A 13,405-nucleotide genomic window follows, 5' to 3' on the forward strand; every position below is an offset into this window, starting at 1 on the left:
TGAGATCGTGTCACTGCACTCTAGCCTGGGCCATAGAGCCAGACTCTGTCTCAAAAAAATTAAAATAAAATAAAATAACTGAAAAAGAAAAGTCAAGGTATAGTGTTGTAAAGTCATTTGAACTGGTTAATTTGTGTGGTTTTACCACCAACCATATTTGTTGTTAAATTGATTTATCTAATTTTATTTTGATTTATGGGAATTGCTTTTCAAAAATCTAATTTTTAAAAATTGTCGTTTCCAATGTTAAATTTATAAAAATTATATACAAAGAAGTCTGGTTTCTATCCCCTTCCCTAAACTGCTTCCTTCCTTCCCCTGTAGCTGTCTTGTTTAGTAAGCTAACCTCCAGCACATGTGGCTTCTTAAATTAAAATGAAATAAAATTAAAAATTAGTTCTTAGTTATACCAGCAACATTTCAAGTGCTTAATAGCTGCATGTGGCCAGCTACCATCTTTTTTTTTTTTTTTTTTTTTGAGATGGAGTCTTGCTTTTGTTACCCAGGCTGGAGTGCAATGGCGCGATCTCGGCTCACTGCAACCTCCGCCTCCTGGGTTCAGGCAATTCTCCTGCCTCAGCCTCCCGAGTAGCTGGGATTACAGGCACGAGCCACCATGCCCAGCTAGTTTTTTTGTATTTTTAGTAGAGACGGGGTTTCACCATGTTGACCAGGATGGTCTCGATCTCTTGACCTTGTGATCCACCCGCCTCGGCCTCCCAAAGTGCTGGGATTACAGGCTTTAGCCACCGCACCCGGCCTCCAGCTACCATCTTGCACAGCACAGATTATAGAACATTTCCATCCTGGCTGAAAGTTCTGTTGGACAGCCCTACCCTAGCGAACCCATTTTATTTTTCTTAATTATTTGATTTCTCCTTCTTAAAAATATAAAAAATTATGTATGTTACCCTTCTTCCTTGGTAAATGGTAGCATACTACATGCTTTTTTACATCTTTCTTTTCTCTGTATATCGTAGAGATTATGCCAGAGTATGAGCAATACACAGAGATAGTCTTCATTCGATTGAAAGCTTCATAGTATTACATATATTTCATTGTGTGGATTTTTATAGTTTATAAGACCAGTTCTTGTTGGTCCTTTTGATTGTTTTAGTTTTGTACTTGTAATAGAGATACCATAGATAGTGCTGCCTTGTGCGTGCCTTTTCATGTTATTGCTGGAAGCACTATACTTTTAATACTAATTTCAACAATGGGATTTTTGTTTTTTCTAAGTTGGATTACAAAAGTAATCCACTTTCATTATGTTAGAATAAAAGAATATGTTAATGGAGAGATAAAATTATCTAAATTCATGTTGTCAGGCAGCCACAATTTTGATGTTCATCTATTCCTTGCTTTGGAAAATGTTTTCAGTTTCTGAATTCAGATAGGAATGATAGTATTTTCAGTATTTTTTTAATGAATATGTGTAGTTGAGATCATACTGTATATACTAACTTGAAATTTTTCTTTACAATAATACTATAAATTTTCCTTAAATACAAACTTTCCATAAACATTTTCAGTAGCTTCATGATATTATGCTATATGGATTTGTACAATAATTATTCCTCAATGATTAGGCATTTAATTTGCTTCCATTAAAAGTACTGTACTCATTAAATATATGCATGTAACTTTTCTCCAAATTTTAGGGTTTCTCCTAATTTATTGGAATCCAGAAATTGAATTATTGTACCAAAGGTTAAAGCATAATTAAAGTCATATGTATTTTTGCCAGCGTTTTTCCAAAAAACTCTATGGATCTTTTTCTGATAGCAACTCTGGCAGCATTGAGTGTTGTTATTTTTAAAACTCTTTAATAATTTGATAGTTTAAAAATGATATTTAAGGTTGTATTTCTGTGTCTATCATTTGTGTTGCCTTTTTGGAGTTTTATAATGTATTTTGCCCATTTAATTTTTTTTTTTTTCCGAGATGGAGTTTTGCTCCTGTCACCCAGACTGGTGTGCAATGGTGCAATCTTGGCTCACTGCAACCTCTGCCTCCTGGGTTCAAGTGATTCTCCTGCCTCAGCCTCTCAAGTAGCTGGGATTACAGGTGCCTGTCGCCACGCCCAGCTAATTATTGTATTTTTAGTAGAGATAGGGTTTGCCATGTTGGCCAGGTGGGTCTCGAACTCCTGACCTCAGATGATCCACTTGCCTCGGCCTCCCAAAGTACTGGAGTTACAGGCATGAGCCACTGCACCCGGCCACCCCTTTAATTTTTACCTCATATTTTTCTCAGAGGATGATATATTTCTTTATGTGTTAAAGATAACATTTTTGTTACCATTTGTTTGCAAATGTTTCTCAAGTATTTTATATTTTAATTTATTTTTGAAAAAGTATACTTCAGTTTTACATTTTTTGTGTGGTCAGTCTTGGGTATTTTTCTTTATTCTTATTAGCGAGTTTGTTCTTTACTGTCACCACTACCTCCACTCTCATGCCCTCCCCACCTAAAAAAGAAAAAAACTAGTGATTTGATCATTATTGTCTGTTAAAATTCAGCATTTGCCTCTAGTGTAACTGTTAACATTAAACAGAGTCAACTTCAGTTAACATTTATTCAGAAGCACTTGTATGTCAGGTACTTGTTATCTATCTAGGCTGTGACAGTCTGTTTTTTCTCCAAATGCTGTAAATAACTTATCTGTGAAAATATAAATAAATTGTAGCCTCTTTTAAAAATTGTAAGCTATATCTTATTTTGCCTTTAGTATCTTTCATGGTAATTAACTGTGGAAATCTAGTTCATGACTATATAGTAAGTCTCCTTTCCTATTCCTTAATTGCAGGGCAAAAAAGTTTATTTCCTGAATGCTAATGTGAATTGTGGTCTACAAATACATTGTGGAGAAAACAGATTGCGCAAAAATGAATATTATCAGGATCTGAAGACTGTGAAAATGTTTTTCAGTACTGTCATGGTCTCTTCTGGAGAAAAGAATCTATGAAATTGTATGAATAGAGATCATTTTTCAAAACAATGGGGGAAAGAGCAAGAAGTCCAAGTATTGATCAAGAAAGAAAGGCAGGCAAACACCATTATTCTTACTCATCTGATTTTGAAACGCCACAGTCTTCTGGCCGATCATCGCTGGTTAGTTCTTCACCTTCAAGTGTTAGGATGAAAAATGCTAAAAGACAAACTTCAGACAGCCAAGTACATCACCAAGGTAAGAATTCTTTAAAAGAGTCTGGTGGACCTAGAAGACTCATTTTGAGTGCTTAAGGAAAACATGTATGAATGAAATTCTTATTTGTATGTATATTTTGGTATACATGGAATTGGGCTAATTTGCATTTTAGATATGGGTTATATACTTGTAAGTATATATAAATGTTGCTTTATGATACTATTTGTTCTATTCAAAATCATACAATATACAGAAGAAAATAACACAGTTAAACCTCCTCATTTTGTTTTTTCTTTTTCCTAAGTAAATGCTCGTCTTGGGGTTTCTGAGGTAAAGGCAAAAAAGTTTATAAAACATATGTACCTTTTTGCATTTTTATTTTTTATAAGTAGAGAAAAGCATTGATATAAAGTAGTTAAGGGACATTTTTAATAGATTGAGTAAAATTACTTACTCTAGGTAACACAGTATTGTAAAAATTCAAATTAAACCTAGGAATGGAATTGGGGCCTTTGATCTAATTTGTTTTCTTTTGAAGTGTGTTATAATTGAAACTGGATTAATCATTAGAAGTAATTTTTGTTTTTAAAATGTTACTAGAATGGAAATACGTACTCATACATATTTGACAAATCTCTTCATCTCAGTAAATCTCTGGTCAAGAAAACCCCATTGTAGTTAGTAACAAAATACATAAAGTTTACCAGTACAGCATAGAAAAATAAGGCAAAAGAGTTAATTACAGTATCCATTAATAAAAGTAGCACAGGAGTAGCTTAGAATGGTGAGAGTTTAGATTGCAAGGCAGAAAGTGGTAAAATTGTGAGCCGAAAAGGGAAACAAGGGACCACACATTATGAAATACCTTGCATCCTGTGCTAGTATATTGACTCTATTTTTGTTGGGAATAGTTAGCCATTGAAAAGATTTAAAAAAGGGTATAATCTGCCTTTATAAATTTTTACTTTGAAAAATAATATTTGCTCATTAAAAACTCTAAGGATATATATTCCTTTTGAAAAAACCCTTTCATGGACCCCCTCCAGTCTATCTCCTCAGGGATGTCCATACTTCTAACCATTTTTAACAATTGGGAACCTTTTTCTTTGTAAGTACAATGCTTTGTTGTTTTGGTCTCTTTTTCCAAATCTGTCTCAGTGCTTGTTATGATTTTGTAGTTGAGAGCATGATCCCTTATTAAACTTTTGGTATGTAATTAGTAACTAACAAAACAGATCTTAGGGTTGAACCTTAGAAAATGCATATTATTCTCAAGAAATACCTAGGGTATTATTGGTACAGAATACTTTAATTTTTCCTTTATTCTCCAAAAGCAACTTAGGCGGCCACCCAATTAAGGAGTCAGAACTTTTATAACTTCTTTGAGAAGATAATTGAGAAAAGCTGTGAAAAACAGTTCCAGCATCAGCCAGAAAATTTCAGTTATTGTCTTCAGTCTGACTTGTACTGTTTTCTGCTTTGCACTGTCCTTTGAATTAAAATCTATTGGAATGGCTGGGCGTGGTGGCTCAAGCCTGTAATCCTAGCACTTTGGGAGGCTGAGGCGGGTGGATCACGAGGTCAAGAGATCGAAACCATCCTGGTCAACAGGGTGAAACCCCATCTCTACTAAAAATACAAAACATTAGATGGGCATGGTGGCGCGTGCCTGTAATCCCAGGTACTCAGGAGGTTGAGGCAGGAGAATTGCCTGAACCCGGGAGGCGGAGGTTGCGGTCAGCCGAGATTGCGCCATTGCACTCCAGCCTGGGTAACAAGAGCAAAACTCCGTCTCAAAAAAAAAAAAAAATCTAGGCCGGGCGCGGTGGCTCAAGCCTGTAATCCCAGCACTCTGGGAGGCCGAGGTGGGTGGATCACAAGGTCGAGAGATCGAGACCAACCTGGTCATCATGGTGAAACCCCGTCTCTACTAAAAATACAAAAAATTAGCTGGGCATGGTGGCGCGTGCCTGTAATCCGAGCTACTTGGGAGGCTGAGGCAGGAGAATTGCCTGAACACAGGAGGCGGAGGTTGTGGTGAGCTGAGATTGCGCCATTGCACTCTAGCCTCGGTAATGACTGAAACTCCACCTCAAAAAAAAAAAAAAATCTATTGGAATTAGTCTGCCTTAGACCAGGTAACAGGACCAAACTGATACATTTCTGTAAACACTAGTTAATCTTTCTTAGTTTAAATTGCGATCAGTATAGACTAAGGATGAAACAAATGTGATTAAAACAGCATTTTAAATGAATTTTCGGATTTGCATGTTTGATAACATATTCTTTCTTCCCCCTCCTTAATTTTCAGCATACTTTATTTTTTTGCATAAAATTTATACTGTATCAGAATTTATCATGGCAAAATTTAATAAGTTTTGGTTTTACATGTTTGTTTATTATATATTTATTCCATTCTTTGTTTTTTTCAATAATATAAACATATCTTGATTTTTTTTTGGTGGATGCATAATTTATTTTTACTGTATTAAAAAAAATGAGTCAAATTATTTTTAACACCTGAAGGAAGAAAAAGCAATCTTCCACCCACTTTTTGGAATGACTTAATAAGGAGAGATGAAAAATGATATGCACAACAATCATCTTTCTTCTCTTCTTAACACTTGATAGTTTAAAACATTTCATCCTGATAGTTTTTAAAATGAAAATATAAAGGTAGATGAAAGCTGGCAATGTTTGTAAGTCCAGGTTAATGATTAGTTTGTAGTTATACTAATAGAATATGCTAAAAAATTCAGAGTTTTAGGATGTCAGAAAGTTGGTTGTGGAAACTCTTTTGTATCTGACTAAAATTTTTATCCTGATTCTTATATTATTAGGCTTTAACTTTTCAAGTAAAACAAGTTGTTCTTTCAATGAAGTTTTGTCTTCTAAGCATGTAATTTTGTACATAAAAACTATATTTGAAACAATTGCCATTTGTCTTTATATATAGTTATTTTTGTGTATAAAGTTTGTTATTCCAAGAGCTGAGTACATATCCCATAATAGCGCATATATGTGTGTGTGTGTGTGTGTTGCAAAATTCCATTAACTACATATGTTGGGAAAGAAAGAAAACTGAAATGATGGACACTTTAAATTTAAAATTATATTGTAAAGTAATGCTGCCCATTGGAAATATAATACAGGTCACAAATGCAAGCCACACATGTAATTATATGTTTTTTGGTAACCAGGTTAAGGAAGAAAAACAAATGAAATTTATTTTAATAGTATATATTTAGGAGTATTATCATTTCTACATATAGTAAGTATAAAACATTGTGAAATATTTTACATTATTTTTGTTTTTGAATCAAATGTTCAAAATCCAGTGTATGTTTCACAATTACAGCATATCCAGTTTGAACTACCCACATTTCAAGCTTCTTAATCTCTATACGTGGCTAATGGCTGCCATAATGGATAGCGTAATTTCAAAGTTGCAGTTAAATATTCCTTCATTTCTTTTTATTACTGCTTCCTTTCATGTATTCAGTCATTTATGGAACTGTAATCCCAAATTGTTTAAATTATAAAAATTACTTGTTTACATAAAGGAATCAAGTATCCATGGCTGATAAGATAGGGAAGGAAAAGTTGGATCTTCTAATATTTCTTCATTTTTGTACTCTGGAATGCATTTTCATCTTTAAAAAATGCATTTTCTCTTTGAAAAAAAAATTCTTGGCAGACTTTCAAATGCTTCTTTTAAAGAGCTGATGCTCTGGATATTGAGGTTTAAGTTTATTGAACTTCTAGCAAAAATAAAAACATTCTTTCAAATTTTTGAGAAATGTGACTTAAAATGTGTTCTTTAAAGATTTCATATGCTTATATATTTTAGGATGTAATTTTTTGTTTTTGTCTTCCCAAATTAGGTGTTTTTGGTTTGAATATCACACAAAAAGAAATCCTTTGAGAAAGCATTTAGAAACACACCTATACTGCTGTTTTCCATTTTCAGTCACTGATAAATGGAATGTTCTTATTACTAACAGAGAATGTGTAGAACATTTAACCCTCCCAACAACCTAGTTGTGTGGGTGACATTGTCTTCTTTCTATGGGCTGGGTAAATAGACTTGGAAAGATTTGATTGAATTGCCCAGAGTTAAGTGATAAATTTGAGCCACAAATCTCACTGTACAATATACTGTCCTTCTGTCCCCAGTTAGAGAAAGTTGTGATTAATGAAAAAAATATATTTTTTTCTTTGCTTTTTTCTTTTCTTTTTTTTTTTTTTTTTTTTTAACATTAAGTTCAGGGAAACGTGCAGAATATACAGGTTTGTTACCTGGGTAAACATGTATTATGGAGGTTTGTTGTATGAATTATTTCATCACCCACGTATTAAGCCTAGTATCCATTAGGTATTCTTCCTGATCCTCTCTCTCCTCTCACCCTGCACCCTCCGATAGGCCCCAGTGTGTTTGTTCCCTTCTATGTGTCCATGTGTTCCTATCATTTAGCTTCCACTTAGAAGTGAAATCGTGTGTTATCTGATTTTCTGTTGCTGTGTTAGTTTGCTAAGGATAATGGCCTCTAGCTCCATTCGTGAACTTGCAAAGGACATGATCTCGTTCCTTTTTTATGGCTTTATAGTATTCCATGGTTTATATGTATCACATTTTCTTTATCCAGTCTATCATTGATGAGCATTTGGGTTGATTCCATGTCTTTGCTATTGTGAATAGTGCTACAATGAATATATATTTACATGTGTCTTTATAATAGAGTGATTTCTCTTCCTTTGGGTATATACCCAGTAATGGTACCCAAAGGAGTATACCATTCCTTTGGTATTTGAGTCGAATGGTGTTTCTGACTTTAGGTCTTAGGAATCGCCACATTGTCTTTCACAATGGTTGAACTAATTTACACTCCTACCAACAGTGTATATGTGATCTTTGTTCTCCACAACCTTGCCAGCATCTGTTTTGGTTTTTTTTTTTTGACTTTTTAATAATAGTCATCCTAACTGATGTGTGATAGTATGTCATCGTACCCCATTAAAAAGTGGTAAAAGGACATAAACACTTTTCAAAAGAAGACGTACATATGCTCAACAAACATATGAAAAAGCTCGACATCACTGATCATGAAAGAAATGCAAATTGAAATATCCATTTTTGCATTTCAAATAATCCCAAGTATCTTGGCACAAATGAATTGAATGTCACAATGTTTTGTGTTTTGAATATCACAGTGTTTTTTATGCACTACGCTAATGCTGATGATGCTGATGATACTCATGTTTGAATTCTGACTTGCCATCTTATCTAAACAGTTAAAAATAGTTAAGGCCTAACACTGCTGTCTTTTAAAGCTATGTAGAATCATTCCATGTAAACTATTAGGGTATCATTTTTGATAGATCAGAATATTTTTTACCTTTCTTAAAATACTGCACACCTTTCTTAATAGAAATCTATTTAGAGTGCTAAATAAAATTTGATATTTTACTAAATATTGTCAAATCCTTTCTTAATGACAAAAATAACTAAAGAATGCTATGGACCCTCTTGTGTTAGAATGAATAAGTAACACAACATTTGGTACAGCTTTCACTTTACATTATTCCTGTTTCTTTTTAGCCCCTCGGAAACCAAGCCCTAAGGGTCTACCAAACAGGAAGGGAGTCCGAGTGGGATTTCGCTCCCAGAGCCTCAATAGAGAGCTGCTTCGGAAAGATACCAATCTTGTTACAAAACGGGTTCTGTCTGCAAGACTGCTAAAAATCAATGAGTTGCAGAATGAAGTATCTGAACTCCAAGTCAAGTTAGCTGAGCTGCTAAAAGAAAATAAATCTTTGAAAAGGCTTCAGTACAGACAGGAGAAAGCCTTGAATAAGTTTGAAGATGCCGAAAATGAAATCTCACAGCTTATATTTCGTCATAACAATGAGATTACAGCACTCAAAGAACGCTTAAGAAAATCTCAAGAGAAAGAACGGGCAACTGAGAAAAGGGTAAAAGATACAGAAAGTGAACTATTTAGGACAAAATTTTCCTTACAGAAACTGAAAGAGATCTCTGAAGCTAGACACCTACCTGAACGAGATGATTTGGCAAAGAAACTAGTTTCAGCAGAGTTAAAGTTAGATGACACCGAGAGAAGAATTAAGGTATGATTTCTACAGTTTTTAATTGTATTTTCTTGGGATGTTTCTCATTGGGCATTTCATGTGCTGATTTGGCATTTGCTTGGAAATAAAAACTATTTTTAGTACCATTTTTCCAAGTAAAACATTTGGGAAAATGTAGGATTATGTATTTAAGAGGAAGATCCAAAAGATTGTGTGTATTAATGAGCTTTGTGTTGAATGACAGATCATAGTCATTTGGGGAAAATATTCTATTTGGTTATCTGATTGTTTCTGTAAAATAGGAAATGAAACTGTAATAGCCATAGTATATAAAACTAACCTTTTTGGGCCACTGTGTAAGAAATGCCACATCAACAATGCCTTCTGCTTTTACATTGATGCACATTATTTATCAAAGATTATAGTACATCTTTTGGGACGTGATATGCACCAATTCCCCTGAATAAAAACTGTTAGGGGAGATGATCCAAGATGGTCAAATAGAAACAGCCCTGGAGTGCAGTTCCCAGCGAGAACAATGCAGAGGCTGAGTGATCACCGCATTTCCAAACGAGTTATTACTGCCTACACACCAGGAGATTCCCAGGCTGAAAAACACCACAAGTTTTCAGCATGGCTGTTTCAGCTGGCACAGCAAATCTCCACACAAAAACTCAATCATATCTGGGTGGCCATTTCAGCTGGCACCTGGAACACCTGGGAAACAGAGCTACCCATTCAGCTGAAAAAAGGGGCCTGAAACAGGGAGCCAAGTGATCTTGCTCAGCAGGTCCCACCCCAACAAAGACCAGCAGTCTGAAATGCTCTGGATTGAGAGTTTTGCAGCAAGCACAGCTGGACCCAGGACAGTCCAGCTCTGTGAGGGGGAAGGGCATCTGCCATTACTGAGGCAGTCCACCACTACCGAGGCAGTCTGCCATTACCAAGGCTGTCCACCATTACCAAGGCAGTCCACCATTACCAAGGCATTCTGCAAATATCGAGGCAGTCTGACATTACAGAGGCAGTCTGCCATTACTGAGGCAGTTCTAACTATACCTCTGTAAACAAAAGCGCAAGGAAGTTCACACGGCAGCTGGGCAGAGCCCATGGCAGCTCTGCAATGCCTCTGCTGGCAGACTGTGACTAGGCTACCTCCTTGCTGGTCAGGCATCTCTGAAAAAAGGCAACAGCATGTCAGGAATTTATAAATAAAGCCCCACCCTCCCAGGAGAGAGCAACTGGGAAAAAAGGCGGGTATGAATTCTGCTGTAGCAGACTTAAATGTACTTGCCCAGCAGCTCTGAACAGAACAACAGAGTTCACAGCTCAACACTTGAACTGCTGTAAGAGACAGATTGTCTCCTCAAGCAGCTCCTCAACTCCTGTATATCCAAAGAGACACCATGTAAAGGAGAACTCAGGCTGACATCTGGCAGGTATCCTTCTGGGATGAAGATAACAGAAGAAGAAACTGGCATCAACCCTTACTGTTCTGCAGCCACCAAAGGTGATCCCCAGGCAAGCAGGATCTGGAGAGGACCTCCAGCAGTCCAACAGCAGAGAGGCCTGACTGTTAGAAAACTTGATGACAACAAGAAACTAGGGGAATGGGTAGGCCTCTGTAAAATTGACAGAGAAGGGAAGCCCCGTAAAGTGGTTGGTTGCAGTTGTGTAGCAGTTAAGGACTATGGCAAGGAGTCTCAGGCCAAGGATGTCATCAAAGAGTACTTCAAATGCAAGAAATGAAGAAATAAATTATTTGGCTCACACACACACACAAAATAATTTTTAAAAGGCCAGGCATGGTGGTTTCACACCTGTAATCCAAGCACTTTGGAGGCCAAGGCGGGCGGATTACCTGAGGTCAGGAGTTCAAGATCAGCCTGACCAAAATGGTGAAACCCCTTTTTTTAAAAAAAAGGAAAACTAAAAAACAAAGAAATTTAACATCAGCAAAAAGGATGTCCACTCAGAGACCCCATCTGAAAGTCACCAACTACAAAGACCATAGGTAGATAAATCCACAGAGATGGGAAGAACCCAGCACAAAAATGATGAAAACACCAAAAACCAGAATGCCTCTCCTCCTCCAAGGGATCACAACTCTCACCAGCAAGGGAACAAAGCTAGATGGAGAATGAGTCTCATGGGTTGACAGAAACAGGCTTCAGAAGGTGGGTAATAAACTTCTCTGAGCTAAAAGAACATGTTCTAACCCAGTGCAAAGAAACCAAGAACCTTGAAAAAACGTTTCACGAAATGCTAACGATAATAAACAGCTTAGAGAAGAATATAAATGACTTAATGGAGCTGAAAAACAACACGGGAACTTCGTTAAGCACATGCAAGTTTCAGTAGTCGAATTGAGCAAGCAGAAGAAAGGATATCAGAGATTGAAGATCAACTCAATGAAATAAAATGAGAAGGCAAGATTAGAGGAAAAAGAGTGAAAAGAAATGAACAAAGCCTCCAAGAAATATGGGATTGTGGGGAGGGATCCAAGATGGCCAATTAAGAGCAGCTCCCAGCGAAAGTGCAGAGGGTGAGTGGATGCCGCATTTCCAAATGGATTTTTATTGCCCACAGACCAGAAGATTCCCAAGCGGACGAGCAGCACGGGTCACCAGCGCAGCTGGTTTGGCTGGCGTGGCTGTTTGGCTGGCGTGGCTGTTTTCACTGGTGTGGCTGTTTTGCCGGTGGTTCTCTGTACAAAATATACGGGTCCAGGCACTGTTTTAGCTGGCAATTGGAGCTCCTGGCAGACAGAGGCACCCATTCAACTGATTAAAAAGTGGACTGAAGCAGGGAGCCAGGCTAGGAGGTTCCTGGGCAAAAAAGTGACACAAATCTCAGAGTGGCTGTTCAGCTGGCACAGGTACAGTGGGTTGCCACATGGAAAATCACACAGATCCCGGCGCCTTTTCAACAGACGACTGGAATAACTGGTAGACAGAGTCGACCGTTTAACTAAAAAAAAAAAAAAAAAAGGCTCTGAGGCAGGGAGCCAGGTGATCAGGCTTGGCTGATCCCACCCCCACAAAAGAACAGCAATTGTAAACACTCTGGATTGAGAATTTCACAGCAAGCACAGCTGAACCTGGGACGGTCCAGCTCTGTGGCAGAGGGGTGTCCACCATTACCAAGGCAGTCCACCACTATGGAAGTCCTCCATTGCTGAGGCAGTGTGCCATTACACAGAGAGTCCGCCATTATAGAGGTGGGCCACCATTGCTGAGGCAGTTCTAACTGCACCTGTATGAACAAGACTGCAGGGAAGTTCACATGGCAGTTGAGTAGCGCCCACAGCAGCTCAGCAAAGCCTCTGCAGGCAGTGACTAGGCTGCCTCCTCGCTGGGTAGGGCAGCCCTGAAAAAAAGACAGCAGCACGACAGAAACTCGTAAATAAAGCCCTAAGTCCCCAGGACAGAGCACCTGGGAAAAATAAAAAAATTAAGTTGGGGGGGGGAGATTTATGAGTTCTGCTGCAGCAGACCTAAACGTATCTGCCTAGCACCTCTGAATGAACAATGGAGCTCACAGCTCAGCACTTGAGCTCCTTTTATAAAGGACAGACTGTCTCCTCAAGCAGCACCCTAAGCCCCGTATATCCAAAGAGTCATCTCATAAAGGAGAGCTCAGACTGACATCTGGCGGGTATCCTTCAGGGACAAAGATAGCAGAAGAAGAAACTGGCAGCAACCCTTACTGTTCTGCAACTGCTGCAGGTGATTCCCAGGCAAGCAGGTGGACCTCAGCAGTCCTACAGCAGAGAGTCCAGACTGTTAGAAGGAAAACTAAGAAACAGAAAAAAATAACTTCATCAGCAAACTGGACGTCCACTCAGAAACTCAGTCTGAAGGTCAACAACTACAAAGACGACAGTTGGATAAATCCACAAAGATGGGAAGAAACCAGCACAAAAAGGATGAGAACACCCAGCACCAGAACACCTCACCTCCTACAATGGATCACAGCTCCTCACCAGCAAGGGAACAAGGCTGGATGGAGAATGACTGTGATGAATTGACAGAATCAAGCTTCAGAAGGTGGGTAATAAGAAACTTCTCTGAGCTAAAAGAACATGTTCTAACCCAATGCAAAGAAACTAAGAACTTGAAAAAAGATTTGACGAAATGCTAACCAGAACAAACAACTTAGGAA

General features: G+C 37.6%; 1 protein-coding gene across 2 annotated transcripts in view; it reads left to right on the forward strand.

Annotated features, from left to right (window-relative positions):
• LCA5 (lebercilin LCA5) overlaps positions 1-13,405 on the forward strand; it is a 67,787-nt gene that overhangs the window by 16,503 nt on the left and 37,879 nt on the right. For both annotated transcript variants that reach the window (XM_003923265.3, XM_074398027.1), the window contains 2 exons: positions 2,810-3,190; positions 8,751-9,280. In XM_003923265.3, the coding sequence (XP_003923314.1) occupies positions 3,001-3,190; positions 8,751-9,280 (720 nt within the window). In that variant the 5' untranslated portion in view covers positions 2,810-3,000. The remainder of the gene's footprint in view (positions 1-2,809; positions 3,191-8,750; positions 9,281-13,405) is intronic.

This window comes from Saimiri boliviensis, chromosome 4, assembly GCF_048565385.1.
Source record: "Saimiri boliviensis isolate mSaiBol1 chromosome 4, mSaiBol1.pri, whole genome shotgun sequence".
Classification (NCBI taxonomy): Eukaryota; Metazoa; Chordata; class Mammalia; order Primates; family Cebidae; genus Saimiri; species Saimiri boliviensis.